Consider the following 24,197-nt stretch of genomic DNA (forward strand, 5'->3'; position numbering starts at 1 on the left):
TTTGTTTCACATTTATTACTATTTTTAAAGTTCTAAACCTCAGAATATAGAAATAGTAAATATATCTACTATTTATGTTTTGTTTTTATTTTGTTTCATATTTATTACTATTTTTAAAGTTCTAAACTTCAGAATATAGAAATAGTAAATATAATTTATTTACTATTTATGTTTTGTTTTTATTTTGTTTCATATTTATTACTATTTTTAAAGTTCTAAGCTTCATAATATAGAAATAGTAAATATAATATATTTACTATTCTTATTTTATTTACATTTTATTTTCTTTCATATTTATTACTATATTTTAAAGTTCAAAACTTCATAATGTATAAACAGTACATATATTATATTTGCTATTTATAGGCTGTTTATATTTTATTTTGCTTCGTGATTATTGCTATATTTTAAAGTTCTAAGTGCCAAGTTTTTCACTTTGTGATATTACACACTTTTAACTATACATGTAATTTTTGCCTGATTAATTAATTTTACAAGTTAGTTTTCTGGTTTTAGGTCAAATGTAGTGTTTTCTTGGGAGTTAGAGTTTGTTTGTGCAGAAAGTTAAAGATTCTGAGCACCTGGAGCTCCACCAGGCTGCTTCCTGTCTTTTGGGATCGATGTTCCTGTGTAAACACCCTGGTGTAGGGCTGGTCCATGGAACGTGCTCCAAAAGGGGCTGGGGGGGTTTGGGGTGAGCCAGGGGGAGTTTGGGGTGAGCCAGGGGTGTTTGGGGTGAGCCAGGGGGGGTTTGGGGTGAGCCAGGGGGGGTTTGGGGTGAGCCAGGGGGGTTTGGGGTGAGCCAGGGGGAGTTTGGGGTCAGCCAGGGGGGGTTTGGGGTCAGCCAGGGGGGGTTTGGGGTGAGCCAGGGGTGTTTGGGGTGAGCCAGGGGGGGTTTGGGATGAGCCAGGGGGGGTTTGGGGTGAGCCAGGGCAAGGAGCCCCCCCTTCCCTCCCCTGGAATTTGCTGCAGTGCACTTTGGAAACTCCCCTGGTGCTGCCAGCCCGGGCTGTCCATCCATCCCTCCCTGTCCATCCATCCCTCCCTGTCCATCCATCCCTCCCTGTCCATCCTTCCCTCCCTGTCCATCCCTCCCTCCCTGTCCATCCCTCCCTCCCTGTCCATCCCTCCCTCCCTGTCCATCCCTCCCTCCCTGTCCGTCCTTCCCTCCCTGTCCGTCCTTCCCTCCCTGTCCGTCCTTCCCTCCCTGTCCGTCCTTCCCTCCCTGTCCGTCCCTCCCTGTCCATCCCTCCCTCCCTGTCCCTCCATCCCTGTCCGTCCCTCCCTGTCCATCCCTCCCTCCCTGTCCATCCCTCCCTCCCTGTGCATCCCTCCCTCCCTGTCCGTCCCTCCCTGTCCATCCCTGTCCATCCCTCCCTCCCTGTCCATCCCTGTCCATCCCTCCCTCCCTGTCCATCCCTGTCCATCCCTCCCTCCCTGTCCCTCCCTGTCCATCCCTCCCCTGCTCCCCAGGGATCCAGAGCCATTCCTGCTTTCCCTGTCCCTCCCTGTCCATCCCTGCCCTGCTGCTCCCCGGGGATCCAGAGCCATTCCTGCTTTCCCTGTCCATCCCTGCCCTGCTGCTCCCCGGGGATCCAGAGCCATTCCTGCTTTCCCTGTCCATCCCTGCCCGCCCTGAGCACAGCTCCAGGGGGAGAGGCCCTGAGAGCCACAGCCACGTTTGTTCTGCTCCCACAAACCTCCTCCAAACTGTGAGCAATGAATGGCCTGCACTGGCCACAAACAGGGCCAAGATTAAATGAGAATAATTAAAAGCCAGGTCTGAGTGTCTTTAAACACAGCCTGTGGCAGGAAATGCTGGGATTTGATCCAGTTGGGCCAAGTATCCAAGAAAAAAGGATTTCCTCATTGGTGGGAAGGTCCCACGAGTGCCAAGATGATTTAACTCCAATTTATCCCTGCTGTTACTAGCCCAGGCAGCCTGGCCACTGGGAATCTTCACTAAAATCTTCATTTTAACTCCAATTTATCCCTGCTGTTACTAGCCCAGGCAGCCTGGCCACTGGGAATCTGCATTAAAATCTTCATTTTAACTCCAATTTATCCCTGCTGTTACTAGCCCAGGCAGCCTGGCCACTGGGAATCTGCATTAAAATCTTCATTTTAGCTCCAATTTAACCCTGCTGTTACTAGCCCAGGCAGCCTGGCCACTGGGAATCTTCATTAAAGGCCCCTGCTGAAAATTCCATGCAGGAATCCAAAGGGAGCTTGTCCTCAGCACAGGCTGGGAATGGGCACAGCCTCCCCCTGCAGGGAATCCCAAATCCTCTGCAAACAGCAGCAAACCCCACAGCACAACTGAATGTTCCCAGAGGGAGCCTGGGCTGGGGAGTGCTGCTCCATGGATGGGGGCTGTGCTCATCCAGGGCCTGGGAATGCTGGGGCTGTGACTGCCCTGCAAGGATTTGGGGACAAGGAATGACCAATAAATGAGATTAGGGGATATTTAGGGCGGTTTTAGAGCCTGAGGTGGGCTTGGCTGGTTGGAGGGTTCGGTCCCAGGCTGAGTCATTGAACACCAGGAGTCGATCCCTGAGGTCCCTTCCAGCTCAGAATATGCCAGGATGTGGAAATAAACAGGAAATATCCCCCAGTGTCACAGGCAGGGAATGTTGGGGTTAAACACAGAATTGGATCATTGCTGGAACCCAGGGTTGGAATCCTGGGATGCTTTGGCTGGGAAGGGACCCCAAATCCCATCCCTGGCAGGGACACCTCCCCCTGCCCCAGGGGGATCCAGCCTGGCCTTGGGCATCCCCAGGGATCCAGGGGCAGCCCCAGCAAATCTGGGAATTCCAGCCCAGCCCCTGCCCACCCTCCCAGCCAGCAATTCCTTGCCAAGATCCCAGCCCAATCTCCCCTTTCCCAGTGGCAGCCATTCCCTGGCTCCTGTCCCTCTGTCCCTTGTCCCCAGTCCCTCTCCAGGGATTTTAAATATTCCCTGGATTTTTCCCTTCTCCAGGGGAACATTCCCAGCTCTTCCAGAGCAGCTCCTGGACCTCCTCTGGACTCCTTCCATCAAATCCACATTTTCCTTTCCCTGGGTTTTTCCCTTTAGGGTTTGGATTTTGCCTTTCCCGAGTTCGGAATCCGGACTGGAAGTTTTAGGATTTCCTCTGGTGCCATCCAGTGGCAAAATCCGGGACTGGGCTTTGGCCATTCCCGGGCTGGGCAGAGGAGATTGGGAATAAAAGGATTTGGAAGGATGCTGGAGATCCCCGGGGATGTGCTGGCTGTGGGAGGGCAGGATTTGGGAATACTGGGAATAATTTGTAAGGTGTGATCCGGTCAGTCTGCTCTTCCCATTGCATCCCTGCCCTGCTTCATCCCATCCGCTGGTTTATTCCAGCAATTTTATTTTTCAATTAATTATCATGATTTCAAATTAATTGCCATGGTCTACAGTTAATTGCCGTGATTTTCAATTTTTTTCCCCATGGTTTTTAATTAATTGCCACAATTTATAAATTTTTTTCATGGTTTACCATTAATTGCCATGATGATAAATTTTTTCATGGTTTTCAGTTGATTGCCATGGTTTTCAATGAATTGCCATGATTTACAATTAATTTCCAGGATTTTTAATTAATTGCCATGATTTTCAATTTTTTCCCATGGTTTTCCATTAAATGCCATGTTTTCTAGTTAATTGCCATTAATTTTAGTTAATTGCCATGGTTTTTAGTTAATTGTTATGGTTTACAGTTAATTGCCATGGTTTACAGTTAATTGCCATGGTTTACAGTTAATTGCCACGGTTTTCAATTAATTGACATGTTTTTTAGTTAATTGCCATGGTTTTTAATTAATTGCTATGATTTTTAATTTTTTCCCATGTTTTTCAATTAATTGCCATGGTTTTCAATTAGTTGCCATAATTTACAATTTTTTTCCATCATTTTCAATCAATTGCCATGATTTACAGTTGATTGCCATGGTTTTCAATTAATTGCCACAATTTACAATTTTTTTTCATGATTTTCCATTAATTGCCATGATTTTTAGTTAATTGCCATGATTCAACTTTTTTTCTCATGATTTCAAAATTATTCATGGCTTTCAATTTTTTTTTTCATGGTTTTCAATTAATTGCCATGGCTTTCAATTAATTGCCATGGCTTTCAATTAATTGCCATGATTTTTAATTAATTACCATGGCTTTCAATTTTTTTTCCATTGTCTTAAATTAATTGCCATGGTTTTCAATTAATTGTCATGGTTTACAGTTAATTGCCATGATTTTCAATTTTTTTTCCCTGGTTTTCCATTAATTGCCATGATTTACAATTTTTTTAATGGTTTTCCATTAATTGCCATGATTTTAAGGTTTTTCCTGTGATTTTCCATTAATTGCCATGGTTTTTAGTTGATTACCCTGATTTTTAATTAATTGCCATGATTGACAATTAATTTCCATGATTTTTAATTAATTGCCATGGTTTTTGATTTTTTTCCATGGTTTTCAATTGATTGCCATGGTTTTCAATTAATTGCCACGATTTTTCAATTTTTTTCCCATAATTTTCATTTTTTTCCCATGGTTTTCAATTTTTTTCATGGTTTTCAATGAATTGCCCTGGTTTTCAGTTGATTGCCATGACCTACAGTTAATTGCCATGATTTTTAATGAATTGCCCTGTTTTTTAATTCTTTCCCTGGTTTTCAGTGAATTCAGTGCCTGAGGAAGCTTTGCAGAGGGGTCAGAGGTTGGCAGCAGGGGCTGCAGGTTTTAGTTATTACATTTATTATGTTAATATAGCACCTATTATGGTAATACAGCATTTATTATGTTAATATAACATATGTTAATATTGCATTTATTATATTAATATAACACATGTTATGTTAATATAGCATTTATTATATTAATATAACACATATTATGTTAATACAATATTTATTATGTTAAAATAACACCTGTAATATATGATATTATGACATGTAGTGGTTCCTCTGACAGCTCCCAGTTGGTTTGGGCTGTTCAGGAGCTGTTTCCTCATCCCAGTTCTTTATCCAGCCTGGAATTCCCTGGATTCCCTCCTGCCCAGAGCCACACAAAGCTCCCAAACCCTCTGAAAATAACATCCCAGGCCTTTAAAATGACACAAAAGTGATGAGGGAAAAAAGGGCCAAGTTTAATGAGAGTCAGAGCTGGGCTAATGAAGTTCTTTAATTAGAGGAAGGCAATTAAGAGGGAAATGAGTGAAGAGCAGAGGGGCTGAAATCTGGGCTGGGCTCAACCTGAAGCCTAAATAAGCCCAGCTTAGCTTCTCGCTGGGGTTTTGCAGAGCAGGTTGGAAGCAGAGTTATTTCCAGCACAGTCAGCTCCTCTGGGGGGTTTGTGTGTGGGACTGGGAGCTCCTCTCTCAATAATGTAAAATATCACAATTTAACATAAAAATGCACCAGTTCCTGGTGGAGCTGCATGGCTGGACAGGCTGGGGTGATCTGAGCTTTGGGAACCCCAGCATGAGCAGACACCTCCCTCAGGACCATCCCTGATGTTTTGCTGGGGTGTTTGCATGTAAATGTGAATTTATTATTCATTATTTTAATTATTATATTTAATTATTTCCCCAGTTGTCCCTGTGCTGTCTCACTTGCTGTGGGTGATTTTTCTCCCCCAGACTCTCGGTTAAAACTGTGAATTTTCTTTGTTCAGAATTGTTCAGAAAAGGTGACCTTCATTTCCCTGAGAGGAGTGCAGTGATTTATTGGGGATGGAGAAATGAGGAGGAGGAGGAGGAGGGTGAGGATTCCCGTGGGATGGGGATGAGGGAATTCCCCAGGGCTGGGTGAGGAGCAGGAGTGGAATCCTGGCTCAGCATTCAGGCAGCTGGGCCTGGCCAGGGCATTTCCCTTTCCTGGGCAGCTGGGAAAGGGATTTTTTCCTCAGGGAGTGTCCTGGGAAAGGCAGCACTGCTGGAAGACAAGGATTAGGATTAGGATTAGGATTAGGATTAGGATTAGGATTAGGATTAGGATTAGGATTAGGATTAGGATTAGGATTAGGGCAGCCTGTGTGCTTCTCCCTGTCCTGAGGCTGTTTCCTCCTGTGCTGTTTGATTTGGGGGGCAGGAGTGCATTCTGGGTTCCTTGTGGGAATGATGAAGTGGTTTTGAGGCTGGAAAAGCCCTTTGGGATGGAGCCCAGCTGTATCCAAGGTGCTTTGGGATTTTCTGTGACTGGGATTTGCCCTCCACGTGATCAGGGCTGGGAATTTCCTTCCCATCCAAGTTCCCAAAGGTGACATTGCTGTGCTTCCATAGCCTGGAAACCCGAGTTCCACTGCAGGTGGGGCTGAGAATCCCCAGGGCAGGGCAGGGCAGCTGATCCCCCTGCCCCAAACCCCACAGCTGGTCCCACTCCTGTGTCCTGTCCCAAACCCCACAGCTGACCCTGTTCCTGTCCTGTCCCAAACCCCACAGCTGACCCCGTTCCTGTCCCCTGTCCCAAACCCCACAGCTGACCCCGTTCCTGTCCCCTGTCCCAAACCCCACAGCTGACCCCGTTCCTGTCCTGTCCCAGACCCCACAGCTGACCTGTCCCTGTCCCTGTCCCGTGCTGTCCCCTCTCAGAGGGTCTGTGGGGTCCCCCTGCCCGTGTCCCGTTCCTGTGGCTCCTGGCCCCAATTCCCACCCCTTTCCCAGCAGCTGTCCCCGTTCCAGCTGTGGGGCCACGTGGGACTGGGCTCTGCTCTGGGCTCCTTGTGGGGCCTGAGCCTTGCTTACGGGGTCCTTTTGGGGTTTGAGTGTTGTTTCAGGGGCCATTTTGGGGTTTGAGTGTTGTTTTCAGAGGTTCTTTTGAGGTTTGAGTGTTTTTTCAGGGGTCCTTTTGGGGTTTGAGTGTTTTTTCAGGGGTCCTTTTGGGGTTTGAGTGTTTTTACAGGGGTCCTTTTGGGGTTTGAGTGTTGTTTACAGGGATCCTTTTGGGGTTTGAGTGTTGTTTACAGGGATCCTTTTGGGGTTTGAGTGTTTACTGGGGTTCTTTTGGGGTTTAAGTATTCTTTTCAGAGGTTCTTTTGGGGTCTGAGTGTTTTTTCAGGGGTCCTTTTGGGGTTTGAGTGTTGTTTACAGGCTTTGGGAAGATGATTCATCCCTGCCTTAATGCTCCCCAGCTTGGCTGGGCTGGCATTTCTGTCACCCGGGCCTGGGAGCATTCCTGTCCCACACATGGCTCAAATCAAGTGTCCTTCCAGCTTTTGTTCCCGGGAATTGTTCCCATTGTCCTCCCCACTTGGAAGCTCCGTGGCCACCTCTCCCCATCCTCCCTGTGTCCTCTGCTTTCCCTGGGCTGGGCTGTTCCCTCCATTCCTGCCTCTTTTGGAAGCTGGATTTGTTCAAGCTCTTCCTAATGGCTCGGAGCAGCTGAAATTCCTTCTTTAATGGGGACGTTCTGGCTTGTTCCATTTTATTGTTAATTAGAGAATTATCCCTCATTTCCTCGGGACTCTTGTCTGGCAAGGAGGAGCTGGATCCCATCCCAGAGGTGGCTGTGGCTTTTTGGGAGCTCTGCTTTCCCACTGATTTATGGGCTGGAAGTGTTTTATTGTCATCCCTGAGCTCTTCAGGCCACTTTGGAATATTCATCCAGCACAGGGTGCCCAGAGCAGCTGGGGCTGCCCCTGGATCCCTGGCAGTGCCCCAGGCCAGGTGGAGCACCTGGGGCAGCGGGAGGTGTCCCTGCCGTGGGATGGGATGATCCAGACCCCTGATCTTGTGCCAGGGAGGGAAATGGGGATTTGTCTGGTGCCACCAGTGAAAGCTGAGCTGGGCTCTCAGAAATCCTTGGAAAAGCTGGCAGGTATCAAACCTGGAGTCAGAGCTCTCTGTTCTTCCAGCTCTTGGGTGGAATCTGGTGAGGATCAGGGGGTTCCCACAGAGCTCCAGCTCTCCTGGAGTTCAGACTGTGGGAGATGGGATTCTGGGGACCTCCAGCTCTCCTGGGGTTCAGACTGTGGGAGGTGGGATTTTGGGGACCTCCAGCTCTTCTGGAGTGTTCAGACTGTGGGAGATGGGATTCTGGGGACCTGCAGCTCTCCTGGAGTTCAGACTGTGGGAGGTGGGATTTTGGGGACCTCCAGCTCTCCTGGAGTGTTCAGATTGTGGGAGGTGGGATTTTGGGGACCTCCAGCTCTTCTGGAGTGTTCAGACTGTGGGAGATGGGATTCTGGGGACCTCCTGCTCTCCTGGAGTTCAAACTGTGGGAGATGGGATTTTGGGGACCTGCAGCTCTCCTGGAGTTCAGACTGTGGGAGGTGGGATTTTGGGGACCTCCAGCTCTCCTGGAGTTCAGACTGTGGGAGATGGGATTTTGGGGACCTCCAGCTCTCCTGGAGTTCAGACTGTGGGAGATGGGATTTTGGGGACCTCCAGAATCCCGTCCCTGCCTGAGGAAGGGTTTGGTCTCTGGAGCAGCAAACACACCCAGGCTGCTCCTCCTTGGGGCTTTCTGACTTAGTCCTTGGGACCCGGTTTAAAGGGATTCCAGAACATTCCCTGGTGAGCCCTCCTGGATTTCAGCCCCTCTCACAGTCAGGAAGGTCCATCCAATGTTTAACCTATTTCTGCTGGGCAATTTGAGCCCATTTCTGCTCTTCTCTTCAGCAGACACAAACATTCCCATGGGAATGAGTCCTGGCCTCCTCTGCTCCTCACAAATCCCAAATCCATTGCCTTGAGTCCAGCTTTCCTCTCTGAGCCTGTGCCTGTTCAGACTCTCCCCCCATGAAGCTCTTGGGAAGTTTAATTGGAAATTCATCTTCCCCACGTCCCGTGCATCCCAGATTTTGACTGTGCAGCTCCTGGGGATGTGGGGGAGCATCTGCCTGGAGAAATGAGAGGGTGGAGAGCCACAAGAGGAGAGGAGAGCACAGGGAATCTTCTGCCATTCCCAGTTCCCTCTCTGGGGAAGCCCCACGTGGGTTTTTGAGGACGTCTCTGCAGAACTTCTCTGCTTTTGGGATCATGACCCGTGTCTTCTCCAGGGGACCCAAAGGGATTCTGGTTCCTGAACCCCTCACAGGGACTCAGCCATGGAGCCCCATGTCCCTGGGGGTGCTGGGGTGTCCTGGGGGCCTCTGCTCCTGTGCCAGGCTGGGTGCCAGGCAGGTGTTCCAGAGAGTTCCAGGACGTGGATTCCAGCCCCTGGAGCCGCCTCCATGTGCTCTAATCCCAGCCTGGGCTGGAAGTGAGGGTGGCTCCTGTGGCTGAGGCTGTGCTGGGGACACAGACGGGGTCAGGACATTCCTGTCCCTGCCTGGAGTCCCTCTGGGGCCTTGGCTTCAGGAGCTGCTGCTGGGATGGCTCCTGCTCCTGTTGGATCAGAGGGATGGAGACTCTCCCAAGGGTTACCAGGAAGGGATCCAGGGTGTCCCAAGGGTTACCAGGAGGGGATCCAGGGTGTCCCAGGGGTTACCAGGAAGGGATCCAGGGTGTCCCAAAGGTCACCAGGAGGGGATCCAGGGTCTCCCAAGGGTCACCAGGAAGGCATCCAGGGTCTCCCAAGGGTCACCAGGAGGGGATCCAGGGTGTCCCAAGGGTCACCAGGAGGGGATCCAGGGTGTCCCAAGGGTCACCAGGAGGGGATCCAGGGTGTCCCAAAGGTCACCAGGAGGGGATCCAGGGTGTCCCAAAGGTCACCAGGAGGGGATCCAGGGTGTCCCAAAGGTCACCAGGAGGGGATCCAGGGTGTCCCAAGGGTCACTAGGAAGGGATCCAGGGTGTCCCAAGGGTTACCAGGAGGGGATCCAGGGTGTCCAAAGGTTTGCCAGGAATGGATCCAGGGTGTCCAAAGGTTTGCCAGGAATGGATCCAGGGTGTCCAAAGGTTTGCCAGGAAGGGATCCAGGGTGTCCCAAGGGTTACCAGGAAGGGATCCAGGGTGTCCCAAGGTTTGCCAGGAACCTCACTCTCCTCTGCTCTCAGCCCAGGCTGGATGGGGCTCTGGAAGGTGCCCCGTGGGGACTGGGCTGGTCTTTGGGGTCCCCTCCAATCCCAACCATCCTGGCAGAGGCCGGGCAGGCACTCCTGGGGCTGGCAGGGGGGAATTTCCCCTGGCACAGCTGCGTGCTGGGGATGGATCCATCTGCTGCTGGAAGCAGGAGCTGCCCAGCACAATGGATTGGCAGCAGGAGCTGGATGGGGCCATCCCAGCCAACTCCTGCCCGAGGGAGACCTTGGGCTGACCTCCATCCCCACCCCGGCACTTCCCCAGGAAAGGAGGGGGAGCTGCTGGTGCCAGGCAGGGAGGCTGCTGCCTTCCTCTGCAGATCCCTGGGTGAGCAATTCCCTGGAAGAACAGATCCCTGGGTGAGCAAAGCCTTGGGTGAGCAGTTCCTTGGATGAACAGATCCCTGGCTGAGCAATTCCTTGTTTGAGCAAACCCCTGGATGAACAAAGCCCTGGGTGAGCAATTCCCTGGGTGAACAGATCCCTGAGTCATCAATTCCGTGGCTGGGCAATTCCCTGGGTGAGCAATTCCTTGGATGAACAGATTCCCTGGGTGAGCAAATCCCTTGTTTGAGCAGATCCCTGAATGACCAAACCCTTGGATGAACAGATCCCTGGGTGAGCAATTCCTTGGATGAGCAAATCCCTGTGTGAGCAAATCCCTGTGTGGGCAAACCCCTGGGTGAGCAATTCCTTGTTTGAGCAAATCCCTGGGTCAGCAGATCCCTGGGTGAGCAATTCCTTGGATGAACAGATCCCTGAGTGAGCAAATCCCTGAGTGAGCAATTCCTTGGGTGAGCAATTCCTTGTTTGAGCAAATCCCTGGGTCAGCAGATCCCTGGGTGAGCAATTCCTTGGATGAACAGATCCCTGGGTGAGCAAATCCCTGAGTGAGCAATTCCCTGGGTGAGCAATTCCCTGGGTGAGCAAAGCCTTGGGTGAGCAGTTCCTTGGATGAACAGATCTCTGGGTGAGCAATTCCTTGTTTGAGCAAACCCCTGAATGAGCAAACCCCTGGGTGAGCAATTCCTTGGTTGAACAGATCCCTGGCTGAGCAATTCCTTGGGTGAGCAAAGCCCTGGGTGAGCAATTCCCTGGCTGGGCAATTCCCTGGGTGAGCAGTTCCTTGGATGAACAGATCCCTGGGTGAGCAAATCCCTGAATGAGCAAATCCCTTGTTTGAGCAGATCCCTGGCTGAGCAATTCCTTGGATGAACAAACCCCTGGGTGAGCAATTCCTTGGATGAACAGAGCCCTGGGTGAGCAAATCCCTGTATGGGCAATTCCCTGGGTGAGCAATTCCTTGTTTGAGTAAATCCCTGGGTGAGCAGATCCCTGGGTGAGCAATTCCTTGGATGAACAAACCCCTGGGTGAGCAAATCCCTGAGTGAGCAATTCCTTGTTTGAGCAAATCCCTGGGTGAACAGATCCCTGTGTGGGCAAACCCCTGGCTGAGCACATCCCTGGGTGAGCACATCCCTGGGTGAGCAATTCCTTGGGTGAGCAGATCCCTGGACAAACACATCCCTGGATGGGCAGATCCCTGGCTGAGCACACTCCTGGACAAACAAACCCCTGGCTGAGCACACCCCGGGGTGCTGCTGCTGCTGTCCCTCTGCTGGACATGCCCCACCAGCTGCTGTCCCTCAGGATGGGATTTTTGAGGAGTGTTTAAGGTCGGGCACGTCCCCAGGATTTGTTGTGCCTCTGCTGGATGTTGTGACAACATTTCTTCCCAGCAGAGAGAGGAGGGGGTGAGACCTCGAGCCAAGAATGCTCAAAAAAATCCAAATGCACTCGTTGAGACAATGCATAAGACAACAGAAGGAGCTTTTATTGGGCAATAACACAGCGAGAACCGACGTTAAAATTGTTCTGTGGTAAAATAATCTGTGTGCAGAGCTGGGGAGGGCTGTGAGGGAGGCTGGGACGTTCATGGGATGAGGATTCCGTCAGCTCCGGGGCCAGCAGCTGCAGAGTGGAGCTTTGGAGAGGCTCCAGAGGAGCTCTGGGAATCCTCACCTGGTGGGGGTCAGGGGCTGGGGCTGGAATTGCCTCCCTGCAGGGGACAGAAGGGCCTGGATGTGGCTCTAGGGACGGGGTTTGCTGTCAGCACGGTGCTCAGGGTGATGGGGGGAGCTGGAGGATCTCAGAGGGCTTTTCCAGCCTTGCTCATTCCATGTTTTTATAGCAGAGGACTTTTCCCAAGGCTTTGTGCTCCCCATGTTCTCCTCAGCCTTTTCCCTTCAAAGCCAAACCCAATTCCTTTGGTTTTCATGGATCAGCACAGGAGGAGCTGTGCCTGGGGGGGACTCTGGGGGTCTCTCCTGATCCCTTTGGGTTCCTGCTCCGTTTCCCTGGACCCCTGCTGACCTTCATCCTCCTCGGCCTCTGCAATCCCTCCCGGTTTCCCTTTGGCTGCTGCTTCCCAATCCTTGTGTCCCCTCACCTTCCCCAAGAGCTGCTGGCACCAAAATTCCCAATTTCCTCCCCAAAGCTGAGGGAAGCCAGGCCAGCCCAAAGCCACCAGGAGCCTCCTGGGAGTCTCTGGGCTGCAGCTGACCCCGAGGGGTTGCAAAGTCTCTTTGTCCCAGCCCCGAGACCGAGGAAGAGGGCAGGATTCCTTGGCTCTGTTCCCAAGGTTGTTTGTTTGCTGTCACCTGTAACATTGTCTGTCTGTCCTGCTGGGGTCTGTCCTGCAGGTCGGGTTGAGGCACGCTGACACCCTCAGGGCAGGGCTGGCTTTGGATACTGTGAACTGCCTGTGCTTTATTTGCAATAACTTCCCAATGCCCATCACCTGTGTCAGACATTGTTGTAAATGATGTAAAAGAAATTATTGTGAATAAAGCACAGGCAGGTCACAGTCTGTCCCTGCTCTAAACCGATCCAAAGTGCCACCAGCACCCAGGAGATGGGGACAAGGAGGAGAAGGACAGGACATGCCCAGACTCCTCCATCTGCCTCCTGAGCCCCATTCCAAATCCCCACAATTCTACTTTTCCACCCTGTGACCAATTCAGCCTCATTCTGCTCAAGCCCTTGTGGCTGTGGCTCCTCACACAGAGCTGGGAATTGTTTCCAGGGGCTGAAATCCAGAGGTACAGGGGTCTGTGACCCCGTGCCAGGGTCCCTGAGCCCTGCCAGGGGCTGGAGCCCCCCGGGCAGCCCCAGGGATCTCGGGGTTCCTGCTGGGGCTGGGGGAAAAAAGGAGGAATTCCAGAGGCTGGGAATCCCGGGATTTGAGAATTTTGGGAATATTTGGGATGGGAAATTCCAGAGTTTTAGGATTCAGGAATTCCGGGATTTGAGAATTTTGGGAATATTTGGGATGGGAAAGTCCAGAGTTTTGGGATTCAGGAATTCCGGGATTTGAGAATTTTGGGAATATTTGGGATGGGAAAGTCCGGAGTTTTGGGATTCAGGAATTCCGGGGTTTGCTGTGTCAGATGCTACTGAATCAATGATGAAATCTGGTCAAATATTCCTGGAAATCCCCCAGTCCCGGAATTCCCCGTCCCAAATATTCCTGAAATTCCCCAATCCTGGAATTTCCCAATCCCAAAATTCCTCAATCCTGGAATTCCCCGATCCAAGAATTCCCCATCCCAAATATTCCCAGAATTTCCCAATCCCAGAATTCCCCAATCCCCAAAATTCCCAAATCCTGGAATTCCTAATCCCAAATATTCCCAGGAATAAATTGGGAATTCCTGCCATTCCTGCCTGGGCCTGAGGTGTTCCAGCTGGAAAACCAGGATTATGGATTATCATTATTATCATTATTATTTTCTATGATTATTACTAACTTTATTATTAGTAATAATTATTAACACTATTAATAATTATGATCAACTTTATCATTATTGAATATAATAATTATTGGCAAAAATCAACTAAATTTTTATTAAAATCAGCTTCAATGCTGCTCTCCTGCTTTGTTTTCCACCCGCCAATAATGGGGCTTGACTTTGGGCTTTAGTTCTGGGCTTTAATTCAGTTTCTGGGCTTTAATTTGGGGTTTAAATTTTTGGCTTCAGTTCAGTTCTAGGCTTAAATTTGGGGTCTAAGTTTTCAGCCTAAATTTTGGTCTTCAGTTCTGGGCTTTAATTTGGGATTTAAATTTTAGGGTTTAAATTTGGGGTTTAAATTTTGGGCTTGATTTTGGGCTTCAATTCTGGGCCTTAATTAAATTCCAGGCTTAACTTTGAGATTTAAATTTTGAGCTTAAATTTTGGGCTTGATTTTGGGTTTAGATTTTGGGTCAAAATTTTGGGGCTTGATTTGGGGCTTCAATTTTGGGGTTTCAATTTTGGGTTTCGATTTTGGGTTTCGATTTTGGGCTTCAGTTCTGGTCTTGAATTTGGGATTTAAATTTTGAGCTTGATTTTGGTCTTAGATTTTGGTTTTAAATTTTGGGCTTGGATTCTGGCCTTAAATCAATTCTTGACTGCTTGGCAGCATGAAAACAATAAATGAATTCTCCCCACTCTTTTCCCTCACCTCAGTGGGAAATCCTTGGAGATTTTTTTAATTTTTGCTGCTGTCCTGGTTGGATAAACGTTGGGATCAGGAGGTTTAAGCTGCTGCCAGCCCCATCCTGGGCAGGCATTAATTTTAAACCCCTTTGCCCTTTTTCCAGGGGCTGTTGCCCCACTCCTGAAGTCGCTGTTGTTTTCCTGCCGTGCTCAGTAGTTAATTTGTTTATGACAAAAGTTAGACTGAGATTAAACAAACTGCTAATGCTTTTATGTCACTTAATGAGAAGAAAATGTTTCTGAGGGACTCAAACCACTACAGAAGGTTTGAAAAAGGGGAAAAAAAGAGAGAATGGAAGTCTGCAGCAGCCTGAGGAATTTGTTCCTCTGTTAATTGGGAACAAAAGCCACTCGTGTTGCTGTCCCCAGCTCGTCCTCCCTGCATTGTCCCCGAGCTCTGTCGTTCCATCTCCCCCTCTGCACTTCAGCTGAATTTATTTCTGTTCCTCCTTGGGATGGGCTGGCTCAGCCCTGCCTGAGGCTCTGCCTGGTGGGGTCAGGGTGGCTCTGGCCCCTCTCAGCCCTGCCCAGGCTGGCCTGGACACTCCAGGGATGGGGAATTGTCCTGGGACACCGGGGGGATGATCCTGGAGGAGCAGGAGAGCTCAGGAGGGAAGGGCCAGGGCTGGATTTTCCTGGAAAAGGATCCTGGAAGAACAGGAGAGCTCAGGAAGGAAGGTTCAAGGCTGGATTTTCCTGGGAAAGGGGTCCTGGAGAAGGAGGAGGGTTCAGAAGGGAAGAGCCAGGGCTGGATTTTCCTGGAAAAGGAATTCTGGAGGGTCAAGAGAGCTCAGAAGGGCTGGATTTTCCTTGGGAAGAGGATCCTGGAGGAGCAGGAGAGCTCAGGAGGGAAGAGCCAGGGCTGGATTTTCCTGGAAAAGGAATTCTGGGGGAGCAGGAGAGCTCAGGAGGGAAGAGCCAGGGCTGGATTTTCCTGGAAAAGGAATTCTGGGGGAGCAGGAGAGCTCAGGAGGGAAGAGCCAGGGCTGGATTTTCCTGGAAAAATGATCCTGGAGGAGCAGGAGAGCTCAGGAGGGAAGAGCTTCCCACTGTGTGCTGGTGTTTCCTTCCTGTCTGACACCAGACTTTATTTTTCCTGCACTAAAGTTTGGCTCAAAAGGAATAAAATAACAGAATTTCTAATAACCCAAGGGTTTTAGTCATCAGATATTTATTCCTTAGCTCTGCCACCTCCAAAGGGAATTTTTCCTGGACATTTTAGGTAATTTTCAGGTGGGTTTTTTCCACCCCCCATTTTCAGGTGTAAGTCCCAAATTTAGGTCCCTTCCCCCCCAGCCACTCAGGGGCTGTCCCCTCCTGCCTGAAGGAGGCTCCCACCTGAGCTCGGTGTCTCTGGGGGCTTTTCTGGGCTGTGCCCCCCAAATCTCCCCAGGTTTGGCTGCTGTGGGTGGAGGAGGGGCCGAGGAGCCCGGGGAGGGCTCAGGGGCTGGGGGGGCAGGATGAGGGGAGAGAGGAGAGGGGAGAGGGTGGGAGAGGATGGGAGATGAGGGTGGGAGATGATGGGAGATGATGATGGGAGAGGAAGGGAGATGGTGGGAGATGATGATGGGAGAGGTGAGAGGTGAGATAGGAGGTGGGAGATGGGAGAGGTGAGAGGGGAGATGGTGGGAAATGAGGGGAGAGCTGAGATGTGAGAGGGGAGATGGGAGATGAAGGGAGAGGGGAGATGGGAGGTGGGAGATGGGAGAGGTGAGAGGGGAGATGGTGGGAGATGAGGGGAGAGCTGAGATATGAGAGGGGAGATGGGAGATGAGGGGAGATGATGGGAGATGAGGGGAGAGATGAGAGGGGAGATGATGGGAGATATGGGAGATGGGAGAGGTGAGATGGGAGATGGAAGAGGATGGGAGATGGGAGATGATGGGAGATGATGGTAGAGGATGGGAGATGATGGGAGGTGGGAGAGGGGAGATGGGAGAGGGGAGATGAGGCGAGAGGTGAGATGGGAGATGGAAGATGATGGGAGATGTGAGATGATGGAAGAGGATGGGAGATGATGGGAGATGTGAGATGATGGGAGATGTGAGATGATGGGAGAGGATGGGAGATGGGAGATGATGGGAGATGGGAGATGATGGGAGATGATGGGAGATGTGAGATGATGGGAGATGATGGGAGATGTGAGATGATGGGAGATGATGGGAGATGGGAGATGATGGGAGATGGGAGATGATAGGAGATGTGAGATGATGGGAGATGTGAGATGATGGAAGAGGATGGGAGATGTGAGATGATGGGAGATGATGGGAGAGGATGGGAGATGTTCAGCTCCCAGCCCCTGTGCCCCTCTGCAGGCCACCCTCCCCTGGGCATCCCTGGGGCACAGAGGGGAATGTGCAGCTGGAGCAGAGCAAAGTGGGGGGGCATTCCTGGGGTCAGGGCTCCCTTCTCTGGGACAGGGACAGGAGCAGGGAGCTGTGCCAGGGCGGGCTCAGGCTGGATTTTAGGGAAGGGTTCCTCACCCAGAGGGGGCTGGCACTGTCCAGGGAGTGAGAACATTGCCCAGGCTGCCAGAGCTCCAGGAGCGTTGGGCCAGCGCTGCCAGGGGTGCCTGGGGGGGATTCTGGGGGGTCTGTGCGGGGCAGGGCTTGGATGGAGGATCCCTGAGGATATTCCATGGCTTCCTGACCCCTGGCACTGGCTGGGATTTTGGATTTGGCAATGCTGGGGGTTGGATGGATGATCCCTGTGGATATTCCATGGCTTCCTGACCCCTGGCACAGGGTGGGATTCTGGGATGTCTGGCAATGCCAGGGGTGTGAGCCACGATCCTTGTGAATCTTGAGTTATTCCATGGATTTCTGACCCCTGGCACAGGCTGGGATTTTGGATTTGGCAATGCCAGGGGGTTGGATGGATGATCCCTGTAGGTCTCAGGATATTCCATGATTTCTGACCCCTGGCACAGGGTGGATTTTGGGGTGTCTGGCAATGCCAGGGGTGTGATCCATGATCCCTCTGGATCTCAGGATATCCTCTGACTTCCTGACCCCTGGCACAGGGTGGATTGTTGGGTGCCAGGGGGTTGGATGGATGATCCCTGTGGACCTCAGGATATTCCATGAATTCTGACCCCTGGCACAGGGTGGATTTTGGGGTGTCTGTGCAATGCCAGGGGTGTGATCCATGATCCTGTGGACATTCCATGATTTCTGACCCCTGGCACAGGCTGGATTGTTGGGAGTGTCTGGCAATGCCAGGGCTTGGCTGGATGATCCCTGTGGATATTCCAAGGCTTCCTGGCCCCTGGCAGGGGTGGGTTTGGGGTGCCAGGAGTTTAATCCCTGATCCCTGTGGGTATTCCAAGGCTTCCTGGCCCCTGGCAGGGGTGGGTTTTGGGGTGCCAGGGCGTGGCTGGATGATCCCTGTGGATGTCCCACGCTTTCCTGACCCCTGGCACAGCTGGATCCTTGTCTGGCATTCCCCCCTCAGCCTCCTGGCAGCCCCAGCTCTGGTTTGTCCCTGTTTTGGGGGATAAACTCCTGGATGCTCATGGCAGCTCTCCATCCGTTTGTGGCTTTCCTGGAAGGATTTTTTTTCCAGTTTGACCTTTCAGAAAAAAAACCCTGAAAAAAACCACAACAACCCAAAAGACCAACAACCAAACCAAAGCTGAAGTGGATTTTTAAGGGATGCTGGAATTGTGGAACCCAAGAGCCCAATCCAAGGAATCTCAAAGCCCTGTTCCATGGTTTGGAGCTGCAGGGAGGGTCCCAGCCCCTCTGGCTCAGCCCTTTTCCATCCCAGGCCTTTTTGTGCAGCAGCTTTTCTCACCAGCACTTTTTTATGGCAAAGAAGGAAAATAAAAAAAAGCCCCCAGGATGGTTTTGTGGAGCTCTGTCCCAGCCTGTTCTTAAAACCAGCAGGAGGAGCCTAAGCCAAGCTTAATTCTTGGTTTCTGTTGGATTGAGCTCTTGTTTGGTTTGGAGATGGGGTGACTGAGAGGTGTTTGAAACATTTCATTTCAGTTTTAGTCTCATATGGAGGCTGGGACAATGCAGATGTTATAATTTATCACAAGCAGCAGCTGATTATTTCTTAATTACACTGTAAGCATTTTTAAACTTATCAGCTTTTATTACACTCTACTATAAATACTTAAAAATTAATAATCTAAATTATCTAAAATCTAATAATAATCTAAAATCCTCATAAATCTTACAAAAATATATATTTTATAATTCTTTCTCTAAAGTATTTAATCTTTTATATAAAGTCATCTTTTAAAACTTATTTCCAATTTAATTTCTCTCTTAATAATAAATATTTTATTCTGTAGCATTTCTAAGTCAACATTTCTTACCTCAAAATTTGTATATAAATACATCCTAGGTAAATCTTCTGTCAAGTCCTAAAAATTTTCTGCAAATTTATTTCTGACAATTTTCTTAATAATAATTTAAGCCAGAATAAGAAGGGCTCTACTTTAATTTTAATGTATTTTATTTCCTTCTGAAATTCCTGTGCTGTTCTAAATTTGTACCTTGTGTTGGACTGGATTAATTGGCCAAGTGTGGAGGAACCTTGAAACCTTTCTGTGGGACTGAGGGATGGGAAAAGAGGAAATCTCAAAAACTGCCATGTTTGAGAGAGGCACCAAAAATTGTAAATATGGAAAAAAACCCCAAACCAAGGGTTGAATAATCCTTGTTTGCCAGAGGTGCCTGGGGAGAGGAGCTGGTGCTGCTCCTGAGGCCAGGATTTGGGGGCTCTGGGGGGAGGGAGTTGGAAGGGTGGGGAGCAGTGTGGGTGGTGGGGTTGGGATTTCGGGGTGGTTTGGGGTGTTTTGGGGTGATTTGGGGTGTTTTGGGGTGGTTTGGGGTGGGGTTTGTTGTTTGCACCCCAAAGTGAGCAATCAGTGTTGGTTATTTTGAGTTGAGGGCCAGCAGGGCTCTGTGAGCTCCCCTGCAGGAGGAGGCAGAGCCCTCCCAAATTGAGGAATGTCCAACCTGCACCTCTGGAGTGCCTGGGGCTGGCTCTGCCTCCCTCCTGCTCCGGGAAAAATCATCCTGGAGGAGCAGGAGAGCTCAGGAGGGAAGAGCCAGGGCTGGATTTTCCTGGAAAAATGATCCTGGAAGAACAGGAGAGCTCAGGAGGGAAGGATTTTCCTGGAAAAGGAATTCTGGGGGGTCAGGAGAGCTCAGGAAGGAAGGATTTTCCTGGAAAAGGAATTCTGAGGGGTCAGGAGAGCTCAGGAGGGAAGGGCCAGGGCTGGATTTTCCTGGAAAAATGATCCTGGAGGAGCATGAGAGCTCAGGAGGGAAGGATTTTTCTGGAAAAGGAATTCTGGGGGGTCAGGAGAGCTCAGAAGGGAAGAGTCAGGACTGGATTTTCCTGGAAAAATGATCCTGGAAGAACAGGAGAGCTCAGGAGGGAAGGCTCAAGACTGAATTTTTCCTGGAAAAGGGATCCTGGAGGAGCAAGAGAGCTCAGGAGGGAAGAGCCAGGGCTGGATTTTCCTGAGAAAGGGGTCCTGGAGAAGGAGGAGAGTTCAGAAGGGAAGAGCCAGGGCTGGATTTTCCTGGAAAAGGAATTCTGGAGGGTCAAGAGAGCTCAGGAGGGCTGAATTTTCCTTGGGAAGAGGATCCTGGAGGGTCAGGAGAGCTCAGGAGGGAAGAGCCAGGGCTGGATTTTCCTGGAAAAGGAATTCTGGAGGAGTAGGAGAGCTCAGGAGGGAAGAGCTTCCCACTGTGTGCTGGTGTTTCCTTCCTGTCTGACACCAAACTTTATTTTTTCCACACTAAAGTTTGGCTAAAAATGAATAAAATAATAGAATTTCTAATAACCCAAGGGTTTTAGTCATCAGATATTTATTCTTTAGCTTTGCCACCTCCAAAGGAATTTTTCCTGGACATTTTAAATAATTTTGAGGTGTTTTTTCCCCCATTTTCAGATGTAAGTGCCAATTTTGGCTTTGAGCACAAACACATCATTGCTGCTGTGGGGTTTTTGCTGTTTCAGCTTATCCCTGAGTGCAAACACAACTGATCCACCTCTGGTTTTTGACTGGAATTCTCATTTTTGAGCTGAGATCTTGGGAGTCACTGAGGCCCTGCTAAGAGGCCGTGCAGCACTAGATGGCACTCGGGCTCCAAAATTCACATTTCAGCAGCCAGAGCTCCACAAACAGGAAGGAAAACCCAGCAGCATCACTCCAGGCTGCCTCTCCTGCCATCCCAGGAGGGTTTCTCTCTTTTTGCACCTTTGGACAAGCAGGAGGAGGCAATGCTCTCCCCATCACCTGCCCTGGGTGTCTGCCTTCTTTCACACTGAATTTAAAGGGATTTTACAATTCTGGTATTTTTGTTTTGCCACTGAGAATCTTTTACTGAACCTCTAGAACTGAAATGCCCTGGAAGGACAGTAATTAAATAGATTAAAGAATAGTAATTCAATCTATTAAAGAATAGTAATTAAAGAGATTTTCTCCAGCTCTCAGCTCTGCCTTGGGACTTTTTTCCTGTTTCTTTGGGGCTGTGTGGTTGCAGGGATGGGATTCTCCAGAGGGAGAGCACAGATCCCACTGCAGGGAAGAGGATCTCCTGTGTCCACCTGCATTCCTGGGCTTCTGCTTCCCTCTGGAGTTTTGCTCCTCCCTGCTGTGATTAAGGATTTTGAAAAGATTTTATTCTCACAACTTGGTTGGCTCTGTCATTCCCATTTTCTCTCTCTGCTCATTCCCATTTTCTCTCTCTGGTCATTCCCATCTTTCCTCTCTGGTCATTCCCGTTTTCTCTCTCTGGTCATTCCCATTTTCTCTCTCTGCTCATTCCCATCTTTCCTCTCTGGTCATTCCCATCTTTCCTCTCTGGTTATTCCCACTTTCTCTCTCTGCTCATTCCCATTTTCTCTCTCTGGTCATTCCCATTTTCTCTCTCTGGTCATTCCCATTTTCTCTCTCTGGTCATTCCCATCTTTCCTCTCTGGTCATTCCCATTTTCTCTCTCTGGTCATTCCCACCTTTTCTCTCTGGTCATTCCCATCTTTCCTCTCTGCTCATTCCCATTTTCTCTCTCTGGTCATTCCCATTTTCTCTCTCTGGTTATTCCCATCTTTTCTCTCTGGTCATTCCCATCTTTTCTCTCCAAAGGCTCCCTGGAATCTGTATCCCAAATTGAGCCCTAATATCTGACCCAAGCTCACATCCATAAACCTCACCCCAAGCTTAGCTCTTGGGTTGGGAGGGAATTCAGGTTTAGGAGCCAAAACTTCCCAAAGGCAGGGCCAAGGGTGGGATTGCCACAGTCCATCAAGAATTTCCATATTAGGTGTAAAAAAGCAGGAAAACAACCCTGGAATTCCCTTGGTCCCTCTGCTTTCCAGGGAAACGTTTGAGGGACAGAAGTTTGGGGTTAACTTTCATCCTTATGTTTGGTTTTAAGCTGAAGGAGGGCAGGGGTGGGTGGGATTTTTGGGAAGGAATTCCTGGCTGGGCTGGAATTCCCAGATTTGCTGTGGCTGCCCCTGGACCCCTGGCAGTGCCCAACACAAAATAGTGGGAAAAGGGAAAAACAGTTGGAATAGAAACATTTCAGGTCCTGCTGGGCTGTCCTTGTCTCTCAGGGAACACCAAAATGGGTGGGAAAATGAAAGGAGAGGTTGGAATAGAAACGTTTTGGGCTTGGTTTGTCTCTCAGGGATCACCAAAATGATGGAAAAAGGAGGAAAAAGGTGGAATAGAAACAGTTCAGGCCTGGTTTGGGCTGTTCTGGTTTATCAGGGAACAAAAAACGGTGGGAAAAGGAAAAACAAGTTGGACTAGAAACATTTTAAACCCAATTTGACGTCTGGTTTATGACCTGTCCCTTTGTCCCAGGAGGGAATTTTTGGGGTCAGGATTTGGATGTTCCTGGTGGATCCTGGCAGCCAAGCTGGGGGTGCTGGGCTGGAATGTCCAGAGGACATTTCTGGGGTCAGGATTTGGATGTTCCTGGGTGAGGAACATTCCTTTTTGTTCCTTTTGGGGTCAGGTTTTGGATGTTCCTGGTGGATCCTGGCAGCCAAGCCGGGGGTGCTGGGCTGGGCTGTCCAGAGGACATTTTTGGGGTCAGGTTTTGGATGCGCCTGGCAGCTGGGCTGGGGTTGCTGGTCTGGGGCTGCTGATCTGGGGGTGCTGACTGAGGCCTCTGATCTGTGGGTGCTGATGTGGGGTGCTGGGCTGGGATGTCCAGAGGACATTTTTGGGGTCAGATTTTGGATGTTCCTGGCAGCAGAGCTGGGGGTGCTGGTCTGGGGTGCTGGTCAGGGGATGCTGGGCTGGGTTGTCCAGAGGACATTTTTGGGGTCAGTTTTGGTAGTTCCTCGCAGCAGAGGTGGAGGTGCAGATGTGGGGCTGCAGATGTGGGGCTGCAGATGTGGGGCTGCAGATGTGGGGCTGCAGATGTGGGGGTGCAGATGTGGGGGTGCAGATGTGGGGGTGCTGATCCGTGGGTGCTGATCCGTGGGTGCTGATCTGGAGATGCTGATCTGTGGGTGCTGATCCGTGGGTGCTGATCCGTGGGTGCTGATCTATGGGTGCTGATCCGTGGGTGCTGATCCGGGGGTGCTGATCCGTGGGTGCTGATCCGGGGGTGCTGATCTGGGGATGCTGATGTGGGGGTGCTGATCCGGGGGTGCTGATGTGGGGGATGCTGATCCGTGGGTGCTGATGTGGGGGTGCTGATCTGTGGGCGCTGATCCGGGGGTGCTGATCTGGAGATGCTGATCCGTGGGTGCTGATCCGTGGGGGCTGATCCGTGGGTGCTGATCCGTGGGTGCTGATCCGTGGGTGCTGATCCGTGGGGGTGCTGATCCGTGGGGGTGCTGATCCGTGGGGGTGCTGATCCGTGGGGGTGCTGATCCGTGGGGGTGCTGATCCGTGGGTGCTGATCCGGGGATGCTGATCTGGAGATGCTGATCTGTGGGTGCTGATCCGTGGGTGCTGATGTGGGGGTGCTGATCCGTGGGTGCTGATGTGGGGGTGCTGATGTGGGGGTGCTGATCCAGGGGTGCTGATGGGGGGTTGCTGATCCGTGGGGGCTGATCCGTGGGGGCGCTGATCCGTGGGCGCTGATCTGTGGGTGCTGATCTGGAGATGCTGATCTGTGGGTGCTGATCCGGAGATGCTGATCCGTGGGTGCTGATCCGTGGGTGCTGACGTGGGGGTGCTGATCTGTGGGTGCTGATCTGGAGATGCTGATCCGTGGGTGCTGATCCGTGGGTGCTGATCCGTGGGTGCTGATGTGGGGATGCTGATCCATGGGTGCTGACCTGGGGCGCTGGGCTGCTGTCCCTGCAGGTCTGTGTACGATGGGGAGGAGCACGGGCGCTTCATGGAGAAGCTGGAGGCGCGGATCCGCAACCACGACCGGGAGATCGAGAAGATGTGCAACTTCCACTACCAGGGCTTCGTGGACTCCATCACCGAGCTGCTCAAGGTCCGGGGCGAGGCCCAGAAACTCAAGGTGAGCTGCTGGGAAGGATGAGGGTTTGGCAAGAACGTCTCACAGATGGGTGTGCTTGAGATAGATTTTAAATGTGGAGTCTGATGAAGGAATAGAGTTGGAAGCAAGTTTTGATATAGGAGAAAAGAATTGCTGAGCCAGTCTGACTGGGTAACCAAGGAGGCAAAGGGTGTGTTAGTCAGAAGGGGTTTTTATGGCTTAGAGCAAAGGATAAACCCACCCCAA

The 24,197-nt window shown here is 50.4% G+C and overlaps 1 protein-coding gene across 2 annotated transcripts in view; it reads left to right on the plus strand.

Moving 5' to 3' along the window:
• The window catches only part of EXOC6B (exocyst complex component 6B), a 309,916-nt gene that overhangs the window by 28,991 nt on the left and 256,728 nt on the right, over positions 1 to 24,197 (plus strand). For both annotated transcript variants that reach the window (XM_084205070.1, XM_084205071.1), the window contains exon 2: positions 23,807 to 23,972. In XM_084205070.1, the coding sequence (XP_084061196.1) occupies positions 23,807 to 23,972 (166 nt within the window). The remainder of the gene's footprint in view (positions 1 to 23,806; positions 23,973 to 24,197) is intronic.

This window comes from Fringilla coelebs (assembly GCF_963513975.1).
Source record: "Fringilla coelebs genome assembly, chromosome: 4".
NCBI lineage: Eukaryota > Metazoa > Chordata > Aves > Passeriformes > Fringillidae > Fringilla > Fringilla coelebs.